The sequence below is a fragment of the Embiotoca jacksoni genome, unplaced genomic scaffold (genome assembly GCF_022577435.1).
Source record: "Embiotoca jacksoni isolate LCO1_2020_lvr unplaced genomic scaffold, fEmbJac1.0.p SCAF_11, whole genome shotgun sequence".
NCBI classification, from domain to species: domain Eukaryota; kingdom Metazoa; phylum Chordata; class Actinopteri; family Embiotocidae; genus Embiotoca; species Embiotoca jacksoni.
In genome coordinates this window covers 968,322-988,338 of record NW_027185241.1, presented here as the reverse complement: position 1 = coordinate 988,338, position 20,017 = coordinate 968,322, and the positions used below count along the sequence as shown (strand labels likewise).

The 20,017-nt window shown below is 39.8% G+C and overlaps 2 protein-coding genes across 2 annotated transcripts; both read right to left on the bottom strand.

Moving 5' to 3' along the window:
* Positions 1 to 640: 640 nt before the first annotated feature.
* lsr (lipolysis stimulated lipoprotein receptor) lies at positions 641 to 12,368 on the bottom strand. Its single transcript, XM_069141133.1, is given in 12 exon segments — positions 641 to 1,411; positions 1,890 to 2,349; positions 4,535 to 4,871; positions 5,716 to 5,832; positions 7,320 to 7,376; positions 7,584 to 7,636; positions 7,638 to 7,788; positions 8,809 to 8,955; positions 9,951 to 10,007; positions 10,271 to 10,390; positions 11,200 to 11,529; positions 12,185 to 12,368. Coding segments are annotated over 12 exon segments (1,905 nt in total). The 5' UTR covers positions 12,225 to 12,368; the 3' UTR covers positions 641 to 1,375.
* An 888-nt stretch (positions 12,369 to 13,256) lies between these two features.
* On the bottom strand, positions 13,257 to 17,107 carry LOC138193236 (uncharacterized). The gene is made up of 8 exons (XM_069141146.1): positions 17,076 to 17,107; positions 16,403 to 16,851; positions 15,923 to 15,976; positions 15,389 to 15,643; positions 15,004 to 15,048; positions 14,475 to 14,510; positions 14,353 to 14,393; positions 13,257 to 14,203 (listed from the first exon to the last, which is right to left on the bottom strand). Exons 2-7 carry the CDS (start codon positions 16,824 to 16,826, stop codon positions 14,356 to 14,358), a joined length of 852 nt encoding a protein of 283 aa, XP_068997247.1. The 5' UTR covers positions 16,827 to 16,851; positions 17,076 to 17,107; the 3' UTR covers positions 13,257 to 14,203; positions 14,353 to 14,355.
* Positions 17,108 to 20,017: the final 2,910 nt, after the last annotated feature.

Genomic DNA, 20,017 nt, shown 5'->3' with positions numbered 1-20,017 from the left:
TAGGTCCAGCTGAAGTCTAGATTAGGTCCAAAAAGGTCTAAATTAGGTCCAGCTGAAGTCTAGATTAGGTCCAAAAAGGTCTAAATTAGGTCCGGATAACATCACGATAAGGTCTGAATTAGACCTATAATTTAGTCTTTATCTGGACCTAATCTAGACTTTGTCAGGAAGTCACGTGAATACTATGAATATTTGATGTGTGAATGTAACGGTCTCACACAGTCGTGGCCTGGAATCAACATCACTTTTAAAATCTTATTTATCACAGATTTCTTTGATAGATTGTGTTAAATTTGATATATTTTGTTATTTCTAGGTCCTTCCGATGCGTACCAAATCAAATGCTAAACTGGAAGTTGTTTAAAAAAAAAAAATGTCAACAGAGGAACAGAAATCCTCATCCTGGTTCTAAACTTTCAATGGTAAAGCAATCACACGTTTTCCAGTTTGTCGCTGATCGGTATACAAAGTCGTCCTTGAATTTAACACTTCTAAATCAATGAACAGTTAATGAGCAATGAACTGTTAACTCCATAATACCTTCCATAAAAACATCACTGATGCAATCTACTGCTCTTAAATTACAGACTGACAAAATGCTGTCATCTAGTGGTGAAACTCGTCACGACAAACAAATGGCTAGCGAATGGGGACCTTTATTGTAAAATTGTGTTTCATTACATCATAATAAACTTTTGCATTTGTTAGAGGGTATTACTGGTCAGCTGTACAATATATTGTAGTTTAAAGCTGCAAGTTGGTGTAAAAAAAAAAAAATAGTTAAAAACAATAATTCAATTTAAGAGCACTTTGTTCACCAGGTCTCTCAATACAGCGAGCACACTAACATGACTAAAAGCGAAGAGCAAAAACAAAATGAATTCCTTTAAATGTACATAGTTTCTTATAAAAACAATTACACAAGTACACGTGCACAAAAAAAACCCTAAAACAATCGATAGACCCCCCCCCCACACACATCTACATCAGTACCTGTATCTGTTAAATGAAATTCCATAAAAGTTCAAAACATTAAAACAATCAGAACATGTTTACTTGTCAAGATGTAAACAACATTTGAAGGGAATTATTTACCAACTTGACTTCTGCATCTAAACGTAAAATTCTGTACACATTAAGGCACTTGTGGCAGCCACAATTGTTTATACACGAAAAGGCACAAAATGTTTAGTCCGCGCACACCTTCCCTGTTAGAAAAGTTTACAATCACATGAAGCATCAATTTGAATCATGAAATATGTCAAATCAGCACAGCAAATTAGCAGTATAACTAATATTTACAGTCTAACAAACAGGTCTCTTTTTTTTTTTTTTAGATGGAACAAAGCATTATTGGAGTCATACATGGTTGGCTTTACACGACGAGGCTCTCCCGACTCACAGCTCCATTCTGCAAGACAAGAAGAGTCCAGTTAACCAATGCACTGGGGGAAAATATCATCACCAAAATAAAAACCAATCCCAATTTAATCACATTTTAGGCGCTTCGGGTCTGCAGTACGACCAGGAGAAACATGCAAATACAACCAAAGCTGTTCAAAAGTTTGAGAAGTTGAGGTGCAATGCAAATTCTGCCAGGTTAAAGGAGAATTGTATACCACGGTTATGTTATCTGAGTGACGCACAAGTGTGTGTGTGTCTGCGTGTGTCTGTGTGTGTGTGTGTGTGTATGTGTGCATTTCAAGCAAATAGTATATCTCCTTGAAGCGCCTAACTTATTCATTGACAATAACATCAAAACGATTCAAAAAGATTTGAACGGCTTCTTCGGGGTCTGTCCGATCACGGACACTAATTATAATAACCTAAATTTGTCTACTTTTCTCGACACTCTCAAATTGGCAGTAGGAAGATTCTCCTTCGCTCACCTTGCGCAGATTGCTTTTCTTTGAAGATGACACACTTTCATCTTCGCTGTACGGGGGCGGCGGAGGAGGCGGGTAGTCATCGCGGCGACCCGGGTATCTGGAGGGCGGAGTCAGAGGAAGCGGCGGGGGCCCCCGCGCCCCTCTCCCCCGATCCGACCGGTCGCTCTCGCTGTCCAGCCGCTCCCGGCTGCGCGCCCTCTGCGGCTCGCCCATCTTCTTCCTCTCCATGGCTTCTCGCAGGAAACTGTCGTCGTAATCGTCTCGGCCGCCCCTGGCGGCGGCGCCGCCGTGCCGCCGTTCCCTCTCCATGTCCATCAGATCGTCGCGGCTGCGCGTGCGGCGCCCCTGGAGGCCGCCGTAAGCCCCGCCCTCGCCTCGCCGGCGGTCGTCGGGGGAGTAGTCGCGACGTCTGCGGTCATCGTAGCCGCTGCGAGCGCTGCTGCTCCACTCGTCGTCCGAGCTAAAGAGGCACGACGCAGTTGTCATTAGGCAAGTTGAAATCTTACTGCTGTGCCAGAACAGTTTAAGCCGCTCGCATTGCAGGTGAGGGTTAAGGCCACTAAGTGCAGACTAACTATAAGGAGTGAGATTCGACGCGACTGAATTTCAATATTTCTCATCCAGCGACAAAGAAAACGTAATAAACGTCAACCAGTGGCGACCAGATGCTAACCGACAGTAGTTTTCAGATTGGTACAAACTTGAGATCGATACGCCTCGGGAAAAAATATGAACTGAAAAAAAAAAAAAAAAACACATTCAAATCGAAGCTCGTTAAACAAACAAATCACACGACCAACAACAAAGTTAAACAATTTTGAGGTTAGCATGCGTAGTCTGGAAATATTACATAACAACTGTGGCCAAGCATTCGGACTTAAAAAAAAAAAAAAAGGAGAAAAAGCTGCACTTCTTTGTAGAACAACGTGGTGTCATGTACAAAACGAAGGAGACCCAAGAGCTGCGTCTCCTGTGTGAAAAGGGGATTTAAAGATAAGGATGATTTGCATATATTTCAATAATGTTCATATTAATAATAATAAAAAAATAAAAAACTTTTTTATTTAATATAAAATTACATTAATATCAATTATTATTTAATTATAATTAATATAATTATTAATTAATAATATTAAATTAATAATTAATATTAATAACAAAAATGTTAATACATTTTGAATCAAAGAAAAACATAGGATGTGGATAGAGGGAGCTACACGTAATATAATACATAACGAGCCATCTGCCATTCCTAATTCACATACATCACATCTGCCTCGATCTATTTTGAATATCTGGTGAAAAATGAGCAAGTAATTTTGTTTTTTTTTTATTATTATTTTTTTTAAATTTCACTTTATTAATCCCCGAGGGGAAATTTCTTCGCTTCGCTGCAGCAGGGGGGGCTCTCAGGGGGGAGCTGCTGCAACAGGTAACCTGACCTAAGGTGCATGTTTTTGGATGATGGGAGGAAGCCGGAGAACCCGGAGAGAACCCACGCAAGCACAGGGAGAACATGCAAACTCCGCACAGAAAGGCCCAGGACTGGATTTGAACCCGGAACCTTTTTGCTGTGAGGTGACAGTGCTAACAACTGCGCCACTGTGCTGTCCCCGTAGTTCACAATCAAATGTACCAGATTCCGAAACTATCGCGTCTGTGAGCCATTGCTGTGGTTTCCTGCCAGGAAAGGAGGTGAGTGCTCAGGTGCCACTTTTAAAATTTTTAGTAGTAGACCATGTATTGTGTAATCTTCTCATTAGCAGCTATTTCTGAGGAACTCCACCCAGTGAGTAACCTTAACTGAAAGGGTGGTTTCTGGGGGGAATTTAGATACCCAAATATTTATCAATAAAATATAAATTATAGCGTAGAATATGACAAAATAATACAGTTAAGCATGAGCTTTGGTATCCCCGTATTCAGTAGTTACTACATGTCTAGACTTGACAACTGAAGATTTGTTAATGTTGTTAAGTAAACTAAAGTTAAACTGCATTTTTAATAATCTGTCAAATTGTAACTATAAAATAAAATATGGAAACAATAAAGAAGGCGACGATGAGCTTGAGGCCCGAAAGTGATCTTTCAAACTGCTGCGTAACCGAACTGAGTCACCACATGTGCTGATGTCACTAATGTGTAGGAGTTTTTGAAGAGATGGAAACATTTTCCACTTCAGAAAAAAAAAGAAACAAAAAAGGCCCCTTTGAATTACCATAGCTCATATTCAAGACGAGTCCAGGAAACCCCACCTCTCAGAAAAAAAAAGAAACAAAAAAGGCCCCTTTGAATTACCGTAGCTCATATTCAAGACGAGTCCAGGAAACCCCACCACTCAAAAACCCAAGGCCCAATTCGTAAAACAGATTTATTTAATTTCTGAAAGCACAGGGGAATATTTAAAAGGTATTTAACGGTGATGAACTAAACGAGCAGGGCTCTAGAGTGACAGAAACTCTGTTTCATCGCTTTAAAAAGCTGTGTCAGTATTTTAAGACTCATACCTTGTGTTATACTAAAATCACTTCCGTACACCTCCATCGTTTTTGACATCATAACTGCACACGAAGAGAAGAAGCCCATGAACCGTTACTGACCACCCGGTGCACGTTCAACCGTTCATCATGTTCATTCAGACTCACCCCCTCCGGCCTCTCGGCTCTTCTGGGCGCCGGTGTGGCGGGTAGTCGTCTCTGGGGTATCGCCGTCCGACGTCGTCGAGGTTGTCCATGGAGCGGGCACGTACGCCGCCCTCCATGTAACCTGGGCCGCGGCGCGGGGGGTCGTCGCGGCGCGGGGGGTCGTCACGGCGCGGGGGGTCGTCGCGGCGGTGGCCCTGCTGGGAAACACTGCTGATGGTGCTCATCGCCTCGTCTCGGTCGTAGACCGTCGTCAGATGCGGCGGCTGGGAGCGACCGCCGCCGCGACCTCGGGGCTCCATGCTGTCGTGCAGGGAGCTGACTTCAGTCATATTGTCCACTGAGGGAGGAAAACCAGAGAAGAAGTGATGTACAAGAGCCGAGAAATGAAAGGTGTCTGGTTGAAACACAAGCAAACTAAAAGATATGGCTGGCATATTGTGGCTAAATTACTGAAACAAAAAAAACTGAAAATCAAGGCATAAAGTATTATTTAATAACTTTTTAACATATAAATGTACTCAAATATCTTTTCATCTCCACCCTGAGCCTTTTGCAGCATCTGAATGTGTGTATATATACATACACACACGTATATATACATACACACACGGTAAGATGGAACAAAACACTGACAAATAAGGTCAAACCAGGACTGTGTAAATGTGTCACTGTGGTTTGTACAGAAGTCTCTATTTCACGAGCTGATTTCCACGCAGTTCTTATGTTGTGTCAGACTTTGAAAACACTTGATTTCGAGGAAGCTGTGAAAGACGAGAAGAGAGCTGGGAGATAATTGAATATTTACATTCATTTGACTTCCAGATAAATAATGTTTTGATAATATCATATCCACTCGTGATCTGACAAAGCTTTGTGATGCCAAAGTAATGATTTCAGAGGTTTAGTCTACATTAATCCATAACAAGGCATGTAATAAATGTATTATTTTTAATTCAGTGACTTGTTTCATTCATTTGCCAGTTGTTCTGTATTAATCTGTATTTTGAGTATTGAGTCCTCTAAAAGGAATAAACCACAGAACAACTTGGATGACATGTAAACCAAGACACTTGCAGTAGTAAAGGGGCTCTTCAAAGTGTTTACGGGACGTTGATTCATTTGCACCCACAGCCATCTATGGCGCCGTTGACCTTAACAGCAGGAAGTGGCGAGTCACTCACAGCGGTTGTAGTTAGCAGGTCTGGATGGGTCCAAGTTGGCCAGCTCTTTCTCCATATAATAAATGGCACGCGTGGCATTTCCATCAGGGTCTACCTGGATACGATATCCACTGCGAGCTGAAGAGAAGAAAAGAAAGAGGAAATTCACTGAATCACCGGGCCTCACGAAGGATCACCTTTGTGTTTTCATTTTAAACAGTACTTTTTTTTCCCCCTGTTAGTCTGGCATTTCAGGTTGGCATTTCAACTCTTTTATTAACACAAACATCGTCGCGCATCGCTTGTTTCAGCCTGATGAATGCAACTTGTTCATGAGGAAGTGCATATCACGGTAATTTGCTCCAAGTTTGACCCACAAAAATTTCCCCACTGATAAAAAAGAACAATTTAAGCGGTCTTAAATTAGCATAAAGCTAATATGAACAGTTACGTTTATATTATATAAAGTATTTGTAATTATATTGGCAATATAAAAACAAGGCTTAACTTGACAAGTTTGCATGTGTATATATGCGTTTGTTATGCAAGTTTGTTATGTTGCGGTTTTTTTCTGTGCAAATATGAAAGGTGATCATGTGACAGTGATGGAGATATCAGAATAGAGGTTACAGCTGATATAATAGGTTATGATAGAGAATGGGCCCAAACTGAACAAGTCTCTATCCCAAAATACACAAAATCACACAATCTAATAAGGTATATGTGACATCATAATCATCTTTTGACACTATAGCACAACCAATACTGGATTCTTGGGACCGATACTGTTACCAGACAAAGTAAAATATGTCCATGACTAATATATCAGCCAAAATGTGGCTATCAAACACTTATGATAAAGATGTGTAATATAACCAGGGTATTTTACAGTTTAACAGTAAACTTTAATGCTCAGAATGACATCTGTGCACTGGAACAGTGAACTTTATTGGGAATGTGATAATTATGAATAACTATAAATTGAATAAACAAATGGAACAACTTTTAATTTATCCTAAGCATCATTTTCTGGAAAGAAGATTAAAATAAAAAAACGTTTTTTATATTGGCTGATATACCTGTGGCCAATATCAGTCAACAAAACACCTAAACTGTAATTCATATGAGCCAGAAGGTTATGAATAAATAATAACTATTTCAGAAGTACAGTGGGAGTGATAGGTCAACATGACACGAGGGGAAAACACCGGTGATAAAAAAAAGAACATACGATACAATACATATATAGCACATTCACAACTATTAAATAACTCTTTGTAATAAACAGATAACGTGGAATATCACAATGATTGTATGTCATCTATACAGACTCTCGGGAGGATCAGACAATATACTTGGGCTTGTATTGTACTTGAACATATCATACTTTGGATACAATTACATTGCAAAGAAAATCTGTTTTAATAAATCACCTAAATGTAGTTTTTATTTTTAAAACCAATACATCGAACAATTAGGGGGGATGATTTCCTTTAACTTTAGACTCCCTTTCACCATTTTCTACTGACAAAAGAAACTGAAAAAAAAAATGTTTAAAGTGAGCCCCACCCGTCCCGAAATTACTGGAAGTGTTTTTTTGTTTTTTGTTTCCCCCCTTCACTCACTGTGGTCACCCCCACCGTCTTGATCATGTAGCAAAGGCACCTGGGAGCCGTGTCCTACTGCACAGACAACAATAAAGCAGAAGACACTCATTATGAAATTCATATTGACTTTGACGGTAACTCAAGTTGTAACTGTATACTGAGAACTACAACAGAAATCACTCATACACACACTTTTCAGAATCAGAACAGGAATGAAAAGAAAAAAAAAAAAAGACAAAAAAAAAGACAAAAAGACCTGGTTTTAAAGTAAGTGACTCCTACTTGAGCTGGCGCCGTCATATTCATGACCGTAACCGTTGGGGGGGGGGTCGGGGTCCAGCTCCGTTGGGTAGAGGCAGCATGGGCATCCCGGGCTGGTTGACCAGGGGGCCACCGTATGCTGGCTGAGCGTACATACTGGGAGCATACAGGGTGGGAGCGTAGTGACTGGGCACCCCTTTCTTCACTGCTTTTCCTGCTTCGTACACTGTGACACAACGGAGCAGAGACAAAGTGGAAGTAACGCATGACTGACTGGAAACACCTCGTGTGTTTGGAGCAGCGGGGACATCATAAATTCATACACAGCTACTGTTGATGTGTAAATCTTTTTTCTTGTTTGAATACTTTTCCAAGGACATAATACAATGTGTTAATTAGTGAGCTTAGCAGGGAACCTTTCTATCTAAAAGGTTTACTCCTCCTTCACTTCCTTCCTATGCTACGCCGAGCTACTTTTCACCTGCCTGTGGTTCCACACTAGTTTTGCATTTACTCATGTGAGGCCTTTTTGTGATCTACATTTCCACACACTAACACAAGTAAACTTAACGGTTACAAAAAAATAAAGTGTGCAGCCATGTGGTTAGCTCTGCATTCTCTAAATTAAACATCAGCCTCTCGTTCTCGGTAGTTATGCTTTCAAAATATGGAGCTGAAGAAACCTATGATGTGTGGTGTCACCCAGAGCCCTGTTCAGCACTTAGATTAAAGTGGTAAAGGAATCGCTTACATGACTTAAAAGACCATAATTAAAATACATTTTAGGCTATTTGTCCAACTGCTAACTGTCTTCCTCCCAAACCCTTCCACACTACCCTTTTTAAAGGCACCCTCACTAGCCTGACCTAAGGAGGGCACTTGATGAAAACACTTTGGTTAATGACAGCTCTCATCTATTTACGACAGTTGTTTGAAATCTTTTAATACTTTCCAGCGCAATACTTCAGCTTTAATACTGCCACCAGAGCAACTCTTTGATTTTTCATTCTCCAACGTTTTTCCTCTACAAAACCTCTTTTTCATTTAGCAATAAACACAAACAAGTGCAAGCTGACATACAAGAACTTGGCCCTCCATGAAGATATAATCAAACACTGGTTAAATTATTTGGTGCTACAGATACATTTTAGTCCAAAAAAAAAAGTATTTGAAGTCGGGTATTCAGTCCTCGACTACATGCAGCAAAAGGAAAGACTTCCATGGGCTTTTTGTCGCGGGTACTTACGCGCTCGTGGACAGCAGCATCGGTCCGGGCAGCAGGGGCAACTGACGTAGCAGCAGCAGGTGTGCGGACAACACTGGCACCAGCAGATGCCGATCAGGAGCAGCAGCAAGAGGAACCCCAACACAACCAGGATGACCAACAGCTGGTCTGTGGGGAGGGAGGGAGGGGGGGGGGGTGCACATTAGGTACATTTAAGAACACATAATAAATACAAGATGGTTTTTCTCTCTTGTAGAAAGGGTTAAGTTTTTCCCACTGAACAGACAATGGCATCTCTGTCAGTCGAATGGGAAGCGGCAGAAGTTTGTGGCTTGACCGCAGAACCTTCAGATCCCCCTTTTTGTTCTTCTGTGATCAGATCAACAGTGGTAAGGGTATGTTTTTAAAGGTTTTGTCAAACCGGAAAAGCCGGTTCATTGACAAGCCCCGATTTCACTCTGAGAGACAGTTCAGGCAGCACACGCCACAAAGAGCAGGGAGACGCTGCGTGTTCACGTGAATCAACTAAAATGGAAGCTGAGTGAGCGGGGGACGAAGTCATCTTGTTCAAAAACAGTCGAGCACAGAAGAGGAAATGAGCGCTGAAATTTGCAGATACTTTCCGCCTGTGCTCAACCATGAGTCACAGGCGGGAGCTGATTCACACGAAAGGAAGACAAACAGAAATGTGATAAAAGGATGTCAAACAGCAGGATGTTTGCAGCTTAAATGCAGGGGCCTGCAGAATTAATCAGACGTTCTCTATAACTGAGCATTTAGAGTACGACTTCGGCCACTGTATGACTAGACCGGGTGTCTCCAATCCTCTTTTTTTGCCCCTCTGGGAGTTACTCATGTTTGGTAACACTTATTCACATAGCTGAACCAGCTGTCTCTGCTGCGTTTCTGTCCTCTGATCTGTGTGTGTTTCATGAGGAGTATAGCTAGCGGTAGCTCAATAGCTAGCGAGCTACGGGTTGGGGACCCCTGTTCAAAAATGTTTAACAGAAAGAGCTCGAGTTTGTTGATTTTTCTAAAGCCACACACTCTGAGACACCTCCAGCAATACAGCCGGGGTGATGAGTAAGAAATGACAATCACAGTTACAGCTAAACCTGATACTCCCTCAGAGATCTCAGCTATATCAAGGGGGCTTATAATACCTTCCATAACCAGTAAGTCAACTCCAGGCAAGAGGTCAGTAGTGTTTGACTTTCTCTCTGTGAAAGAAAGATAAAGCCACAATTACTTTAAAGTGCTATCTGTCTACCGTCACTGCCTACAACTTATAACAGACTTATTGAGAACCTGGCATGTGGCAGAGATCGTCTTACTGTGAATCTGACACCACACTAGTTCATCAGCCACTCGAAGGGCTTGTGGTACAGTTGCCCCCGCATATTTAATTCTGTAACCACACGTGTGTGTGTGTGTGTGTGTGTGGAAAGAGACGGAAACGGCGAAAAGGAGAAGTGTTACCCACCAAGTACAATCAGTTCTGTGTAATCTTCGCCATTTCCAGATAGATCCTGGGAAGAGGTCACGGAACAGATGTAGACGCCGCTGTCTCCCCAGGCAGTCTGCGCAATATTCAGGTCAGCATCTGTCAATAACAATTAAAATGTACTACGTTTTTGACACTGTTGTACAAGTGGGATCTTTTAATAATGCTGGTTAAGTTGCAGTATTTGGACACACCGTATCTAACTAGAATTATTATGGTTATAGACAGCAGGTATTTCTGTTTATTGTGAGCGCGTGTGATATTGCTGCTACGCTGGAGCCTCTTTGCTCTGCAGCTCCAGAGTAACTTCACTATATGTCTCAAACTATCAAATTATGATTATGAAATTATTGATAAGAGCCCCTTATGACTTCACGGTTATTCCCGGCGCACCTTTATTTTTGATCATTTGAACAGTGAAGAATGACTCTCAGATCCTTGTAGTGTTGATGATACACGAATGACTTGTGTTTAAACATATGCGAAGTGCGCATAAAATATCAGTCTATATTTGCAGTACATCTGCATGTTAATATCCTCCGTGCCCTCATCCTGAGAAGTCTTTCTCAGGCCCAAGGCTTCCTTAGAGAACTGAAACTTGGCAGCTGTGACGCAATGCCGTCTCTCGCTCCGGCTAAGCCCCGTCATTAAGTCCCATTTTCCGGATGTTTCTACTTATAGTATTATACAGTAAATATGAGTGAGCAAATAAATCTTTGAACCTAGAATCTTCATTTCTGGAGCAGGTAGATTTTTGGTCAAAGGTCAGAGTACAATAGCGTCACAAGTTAGTGTTTTAAGACTTTGTCATAATAATAATAATTCTACTTTTATTGACTGAAAAAAAAAAATCAGTCTTTACTTTATATCTGAATGGGATTTCACGGTGTACGTTTTGATTAACTCACTATTCAGGATGCTGATTTTGCGCCCCTGGTAATCCTTGGCGAGCGTCACGGCGCTGCCCCTCTTGGAGGCCACGGCGCGTACCGTCCTCTGGTTGTCGGAGCACTCGATGTTGGCGTCGAAGTTGGGGTTGTTTTGAGACACGATGTTGTCCGCGCTGCTGGGATTGAGCGCAGCCTGGATCGGGTCCCGGCAGTACGACTTGTACTTCCACGTGACGATGGGAATCTCCTGGCCGGCCGTCTGGAAGTTACAGGTGAGGGTGACGGGTTGGAAGAGGATGACCACGTACTTCTTGGTAGGACACTGGACGGAGATGGCCGTGGTGTACTCTGGAAACATATCAAACGTGGTGAAGATTTGCGTGGATTAGAAAATCATTATCATCAAATGCCACTCGCATTTTGTAATACCATATATATATATTTTTTTTTTTGCTTAAGATGACTCTAAATTGACCCCTAAGGCGTGGTACCTCACAAACAATATTGCCTCACTGCTGGTATCGCTGAGAGTGTGTGAGATGAGTCACAGAAGAATACATTAGACAACACTGTCGCTTCACGAGCAATTGTTATGGTTGCGGCAGCACAAAATGAGGTTTACCGTGGTTTCAGGACCTGCAGCTTTATTTTTCAGTAAATAAATACATACTCCAGTATCCAGACCAGTGTAAGACCATTTTAAACAAGAACAAATACCCCACCCCCTACCGGTTATAACAGGTTGTTATAAATTAATGTTATGACTGTTTTCATGTTTGATCATTTAACATATATTCTTCCCTAAAAAAATTAAAAAAAAATCCATTGCAAGAATGTTAATGAACCCAAAACAATGACTACACGCAAAACAAAGCCAAATAAATGCGTCCAAATTTAGAAAAAGTCGCGTATTTAGAGAAGCAGTGAGAACCAACGGAGTTTTCGCGGAAGAGGGCCCACCCAGTTGTTTGGCGGAAAAAAAAAACCAAACAGGCCAACTTACCTGTCGCCATTAACGCGGCGACGACTAACGTCCAAAACATGTTTAATCCCGTTCCTCGGAGTCTCGGTCGACTTGAGTATTATCAATTCACCAAATACACAAACAGAAAGTCAAACAAACGCATAATCCTGAGCGAAGCTGTCCTTTTCCTCAGCTGGGTAATGTCAACTCCATTTTAGGTCTTTGTGGGTTGACGGAGTACCTGAACGCCCCACGCCTGCCTCGCAGCCAACAGGTGAGCCTTCAGAAACAGATTGCGAAACACGGGGGTGTACTACTTTGTTTTGCTTTGTTTTTCTGCCGATGGTGGCTTAGTTTCACTACGAGAACCTAGTGGTGAGAGTAGAGCAATGATTTAAAATACAAAAGCGTTTCTTTGTCCACATTATGTTCGCTAAGGTGGAAATCTGGCCCGGAAATAATGTGTCACTTACCCGCTGGTTGGTACGGTCCAGACGCTGATAAGAATATCAAAGAAACGTTGTTCTTTGTTAATGTTCAACCCAGTTGAAAGCGAGTGTGTTTGAATGTGAAAAGCTGTTTTATGGCTGGGTAAGATTTTACTTTTTAATCCCTATTGTCCAGTAGCACTGCACATTACAATATTTACAGTGGTGGACTTTTTTTTTTTTTTTTTGTCAAGAACTGTCATCAGGTATCAATTTGACGCCTTTTGGTAGGCCTACTTCTATAGTTACCATTTTGTGCTCCTTTATACTCAAATACATTTCTTCGCATATATGCTACTCATGTTTTAAAGACCTCGTATTATCTTAACAGAATGCTTCTTTCTTAGAGTGCAGACTTACTTGTGGTTCCTGTTTCCAAAAGTGAAATGAAGGCTGAGACTTTTGTTTAATATTTAGGCCCTACATGTAGGCTGGTTAACTTCAGTAAATAATTAAAATGTCCACTTTTTTTTTTTACTCTTACTTAAGTATGCAAGAATCTTAACCTCTGACACTGTGATATAGCTATTTTTACTTGAATTTAAGAACGGAGAACTTTTTCGCAAACTAAAAACCACATGTTGATTCAGCTGGTGTGTTATGAACAATGACAGAACTCTGTGCTGGTTAATGATTTATTTTTATTTTTTTTTAGTGATTACACGTTGACACTTTTACATTTTCTTTCTTGGCTGTCAAGTAAACCTGAAGGCTGCCAAGTCAAATAAACTAAGGTGACCCACAGAGAAATAATCAGTAATTATTTTGTATGTCATCATCAAGAAAAGTTCAAATCTTCCCCACAGTTCCAGCCTCAATTATTGACCTGCTGTTGCTTTTTCTGGTGATGGTTGTAGTAAACTCAATATATCTGGGCTGTTGAGCATTGTTTAGCGAGAACAATAACTTCATACTCTGCGTGTTGGAAAATTGTGGGGCAGATGAATTTTTTTCTCTCCTATCATTGGTGAAACAATTTATCAAGAAAAGCTGCAGGTTTGTTATCAAAACAGCAATTTGAGAATAAGAGATACAGATATAGAATACAAAACACACCCTATGTAGCTGGTTTCTATATAATAACCACACCGATTAGACATAACATCAAAACCATTGTCAGGTAAAGCATAATACAACATCCCAGCAATAAATCCCCTTTTTATGATCACCATTAAAGCAATGGTTTTAATGATATGTCTGAACGGTGTTTATGGCAGTTAAAACTAGCAAATTATCAGAAAATTTAGCAAAGGAAAAGAAAGTAAAAAAAAAAAAAAAAAAGAATAAGCTTGTCCACACGAGTGAATGATGAAGGTCATGGAGTGTTGTTTCCAACGTACAACCTATAGCCCTATTTCAAAAAAGAGAGAAAAATGTGGTAGGTGTAAATATACTTTGCTAAAAATAATAATTTTCAATGGGAGGAATTTTCAAAAATAATATTTTACAGCAGGTTCAAGTTCGATTGAGACTTTGTACAAATGAATGATGATGGACTAGACTGTGAAAACAAGAAATGATAATGAGAAAAGAGCTCATTAAATAAGAAAACCTACCTCTTCTTGCAGCCCTGAAAGGAATGAACAGAAAAAAGTATTTACATTTTTTTTATATGATTTGCTGTATCCCAAACACGCAATCAGTTTATTGGCAATTTGAATGGAAAGTCATTCTGTTTTACACGTTGACTCTTGTGTGTTCATATTGAGTCACACTTACTTTTTAGATCAAACACCCGCAGACGAGATGAAGCAAGAGAACTGCAAAATGAAAACGCTGCTGTCATACTGGCAATTTAAGTCATCAATATCAGTATTACATTGACAAACAGCCATACATACCAGCGCAAATCAATCCAATACGTTCATGTCCATGAGCTAAAAAAGGATAAAAGAAATTAAAATAGCATTAGAGGTAAAACTACATTGATTGATTATTTCTTGATGGCACAAGCAGTCTAAGAAAAACAGATACAGGTCAGGACACCACCGTTAAGATTCATTCCTCTCAGACAGTTTTGGATGACTAGCTCCCTGAGACGGTCATTAAGAGTTCCAAAGTTTCTATCCGTTTCGGACACTTTTAAAACAATCTTCACACGTGCAAACATTGCGCCGTGCATGCACCCTCACGCTGGGAAGAGTGTCGACCAATTACTAATATTTGATTTTAAAGCCTGGATCAGCTGATTGCATGGATGTGAGAATATTGTTGTGCATCCCTGCTTATGAATTCCTAATTCATCATTCGAATCTGAAAGGATCATTTTCAGCATCTTGTGGAATCCCTGCCACCAAAAACACAGGTTGTTCATGGAGCAAAGGGACGTCCTACCCAGTATTAGTGTGGTGTTGAGGGCCGCATACATACCGTTGTGAGGAGACGCTCCACTGTGTGCATCATAATGGCGTTTACCTAAAGAGGAAGAAATGAATTGAAGATAGCATCAGGGACTCAGCAGAAACACCTAATAACCTTTCATTTGTTGAATTCATCAGCACACTTTGATTGTAATTATAACAATTGCATTTAAAAGGTCTCCAAAAACTGAACAGTATAACCTTCATGAAGGCGGGATTTATTTTTATTAGACTGGATTAGTTTTAAACAGGAGTAGCTAATAAACTGGCAACAGAGTGTACACTCTGGCGGACGTTAAGCCACTTTAAAGATAAACAAAAACGGGGTCTCCACTAAGATCATAAACTTTAAAAACAGCTAAACTGATAAGTGAATACATTCATGTCATACGTACACCCCTCAGAGATGTTAAGAATTTGTGACCCGTTGTTATCTTCCACCTCAGGTTTGTCCACATCCCCGGAGCAGACGATGAGGATATCGGACAGGAAAAGGCACACATTGCAAGTCTTGGGAGAAAGTAAAGGCATTCCACAGCATATTGGAAGTGACTTATTGACGTCTCTCCGGTGGTAGAGGTTATCATCTGGGCCATACACTGCCTTCAGATGTGGGCATTTCTCCTTGTCCAGGCAGGTAAAGCACCTGTCTGCAGTCAAATCCGAGAAAAACATTAATGAGTACCAGCTAAAAAACTTTAAGGTTTACATTTAAATTTCAGAGCAAAAAAAAAAAAAAAAAAAAATCACTCAATAATATTATTGGACATTTGGAATTAAAAATCACTACGGCTTCATTCAGTCAACGTAATACAAAAGGTCTTGTTAAAAAAAAATACTGATGCTCAAAATATTCAGCAATGTTAGCTACTATTCAAGACAATAATACCTAAATACAGACACGTTATGATTAAATTGTAAATACATACGAGCAGATCCTGCACAGAAGGGAATGAATACAGCTGCCATAAACAGAAGGAACACTGGAAATACAGACAAGAGATTTAGAAATGTATTAGTCACAATATTACATTATTAATTACTGCTTACCTTAATTGAAAAATTAGATATTTTTTTTGGCCAGTTTTTTTAAGTGCACGGCACAGAATATTTTTTCCGTACTTTATTTTTAGCGCATTGTTAAATAAGATATTCGATTATTATAATAAGTTTTAGCATTGACTTCATTCTAGATTTACTCATTTATAAATTGGAAGGACTAACAATTCGAAACACGTCTAAACATAATGCAGTCCAGTCCAACTCCACCTTTAGTTGTGCACTCAGTGAGCAACAGCTGATTTAGTTTCACACTGCATCATATTTCTGATTAAGATTAATACAATTGTAAAATGTTTTAAAAAAAAAAGTGACCATTTTAAATGAACACGAAATGGAAACTGTATTACATTTCCAGGACTTGTCATTGCCTCCTCTGCCATAGCGCATGGTGTTTCTTCTTTCTTCAGGATCCACTTTTGCTGGGTCGATCTCCATCTTGGGGTCCATGATGCAACTATCTGCTACAGATGCCTCTGTAATGGTTGTGCTTCCTGGTGAAGCCTCGATCGCTTCCCCCTCCTTGTGGTTGTCGTTCAGTAGGGTTTCTGTGGGCAGCCTGTTGTTTTGCACCACGGATAAACTGGTTGGCGTGAACAACCCATCCCTGGCAGATGTGGGCTGTGACTCGGCCACAGGTGGGAATGGCATTTTCTCCGGCATCTTGGGGAGTTCACCCTTCTCTAGCTCTTCCTTTGGAATGGGTCTCACGCGACTGACTTCACTTGCCACAGTCAGAGTGCTTTCAGTGTATGTGTCATTGCACCAGTGCATTGTGTGGGAGGCAAAACCTGCAGCACTAATGTATGAAGAAAAAATTTTGTGTGAGAGGTGCTTCTACCTGCAAAAAAAATAATGTGAACACAATTGAAATTGATTCTCATTCATGGTAACAAATAGAAGAAGCATCTCAAAATGGCGGCAGCCATCAAAATGGTTGAGCACAGCAGTGAAGGACCTTCACATTAATCTCATTAATATGTTTTAAAAGGATAATTAAAAAGAAAAGATAGAGAAACATACCCACTCTCCTGGGTGTGAAGGCATTCGCCACCTTCGAGTGCAAAGCACAATAGTTAAGCCATCATCATTGTCATTTACAAAACACGTGTTTTTAATTGTTCGCTTAGATTCCATCACAACAAAACGGTTAACTTTTTAAAACGCATATATAAATCTCGTTGACAATAAACGGGAGCAACATTAACAGGAATATCAGGAAATGTTTTTGCCGACTGGCGACACGTGGTTGGTTAGTTCGAAACCAAAACTGTTTCGGATGCAAAAATACAAACAAATCATTTCTTTTACGACCAAAGTTAAGAAAAATCCGCGATTTGATCAAAAGCTGAGTGAGCTAAAGCCCTTGAGAGCACAGATTAAAGCTTGTGGACAGGCTGTGAATGAATGAAATGCAATGTTCAAAAAAAATAAAAATACTGCATTTTAAACTGTTCAATAATGGAATTTAAATAAGCACACTTACTTTGTGCCTGAGGATGAGCAAAATAAACCGCTGGGTAAACTATTGTCATTTCGAAAAATAAACCTGTTGACTGTGTGTGACTTGTTACACTGAGAATGGCAAATCCAGGAAGTGAGTGCCAAGATAGTTCTGTACTGTACTTCATCTGTACATCATCGCCGCCTACTGGATGATATTAATCTTCAAAATGGTCAGTTTTATCCAGAATGATGTTTGTTCAACAAGGAAGGGAAAAACAGGGAGAAACAGAGACTCTGGCTCCTTAGAGAATGATGGGTTTTTGCAATTTACAGCTTTTTTGTTTGTTCGTTTGTTTTTGTATGTTGGCCCTTTAATAGGTTTCATAATATGTAACACTAGAAGAAAAAATTAAATGCCCAGTTCACATCTGCCATTACAATATATCTTTGGGTTATCACAATCAGAATGCTGTATATACACAAAAACAGTTTACACATTTGTTCATGTTGTTATAGTTTGAACTTTAAATGTGTCCCTAACTGCGCTGAAGAGATGTGCTGCAGCAGGGTTATTTATCACAAACTGCTCTGGCCTGCGTCATAATTGTGTCCATCCCTATCGTTTACATTTTGTTTTATCTTCTAATTACCAAATCAAACAGGGAGCAACATTAACAGGAATATCAGGAAATGTTTTTGCCGACTGGCGACACGTGGTTGGTTAGTTCGAAACCGAAACTGTTTCGGATGCAAAAATACAAACAAATCATTTCTTTTACGACCAAAGTTAAGAAAAATCCGCGATTTGATCAAAAGCTGAGTGAGCTAAAGCCCTTGAGAGCACAGATTAAAGCTTGTGGACAGGCTGTGAATGAATGAAATGCAATGTTCAAAAAAAATAAAAATACTGCGTTTTAAACTGTTCAATAATGGAATTTAAATAAGCACACTTACTTTGTGCCTGAGGATGAGCAAAATAAACCGCTGGGTAAACTATTGTCATTTCGAAAAATAAACCTGATGACTGTGTGTGACTTGTTACACTGAGAATGGTAAATCCAGGAAGTGAGTGCCAAGATAGTTCTGTACTGTACTTCATCTGTACATCATCGCCGCCTACTGGATGATATTAATCTTCAAAATGGTCAGTTTTATCCAGAATGATGTTTGTTCAACAAGGAAGGGAAAAACAGGGAGAAACAGAAACTCTGGCTCCTTAGAGAATGATGGGTTTTTGCAATTTACAGCTTTTTGTTTGTTCATTTGTTTTTGTATGTTGGCCCTTTAATAGGTTTCATAATATGTAACACTAGAAGAAAAAATTAAATGCCCAGTTCACATCTGCCATTACAATATATCTTTGGGTTATCACAATCAGAATGCTGTATATACACAAAAACAGTTTACACATTTGTTCATGTTGTTATAGTTTGAACTTTAAATGTGTCCCTAACTGCACTGAAGAGATGTGCTGCAGCAGGGTTATTTATCACAAACTGCTCTGGCCTGCTTCATAATTGTGTCCATCCCTATCGTTTACATTTTGTTTTATTTTCTAATTACCAAATCAAACAGTCAAAGGGAAAGAAAAGAGCCAGAAGACACAAGACGAAACTTCTGTGCCAGGCAGGGCTGCACCCACAATTTTAGATTTAGCTAAAAATCTCACAGCTATTAAATGAATGAACTACAAAAAAAGAAATAAAATGATCTTTCTATGTCCCCCACAGTGCATTGCAAACCCCCAAAAGCTCTAAAATATTTTAACAAACAGTCGCTGACTTACTTATTATACCATCAAATCATAACTCTCCGTTTAGCAACTAAACTAAATAGTGTTTGCAATCCAAAAACATTACAGCTCGATTTATTTAAGCATTTAAAAATCCTATTTGACAGTGTGCATTCAAGGTAGGACAGCAGAATCTGAAAAACAAAAGAGCTTCAACACATGTTAAACAAGCATCCAAATATTGAATTGTTTTTAGATGTGTGTGCATGCTAACATGGATTTTTATTTCATTTACTCAGTTAATAGTTTGCTTTAATTTATTCCCATCACGACCAGGAACAAAATAGGACAAACTGCAACAATTTCATTCATGTTTTTTTTGGCCTCAAAGTGTGGTCTAAGTTTATAGTATAAGTTTTAAGAATAAGCACCAAGAGTTTTTGCAGTTGTAGAATATGAATTCCCCTCTGACTGTGAAACCCCCTCCCCTCCACCGCCAAGTCTCAGAAATCACATGAACATCAACAGCGAGAGATCCCTCAATAAACAAGTTAGATATTTCTTCCTTAATAATAAATCTATTATGTACTTAAGGCCATGACTTGAAATGCATTCTGTGAAATGCTCTTCAGTGAAATGTGACCTCAGGCAGAAAATAAGACAGAAGTTGGGATCGTTAATATCACAAAACAATGGCAGTAGTGGAACCATATACAGTATCTACAGCCTGTAGATACTCATGGTATTCACAGTTTGGGAATAATACTACAAACAAAAATATATATCA

Bases quoted from the DNA above. Each gene is read 5' to 3' on its own strand.
- LOC138193236 (XM_069141146.1), bottom strand. From the start codon at position 16,826: ATGCACTGGTGCAATGACACATACACTGAAAGCACTCTGACTGTGGCA. The intron at 15,977-16,402 runs GTAATACAGTTT...CTGTATTTCCAG, and splicing joins CAATGACAAGTCCTGGAAAT to TGTTCCTTCTGTTTATGGCA. The intron at 15,049-15,388 runs GTACGTATGACA...CTTCCTCTTTAG, and splicing joins TCTTAACATCTCTGAGGGGT to GTAAACGCCATTATGATGCA.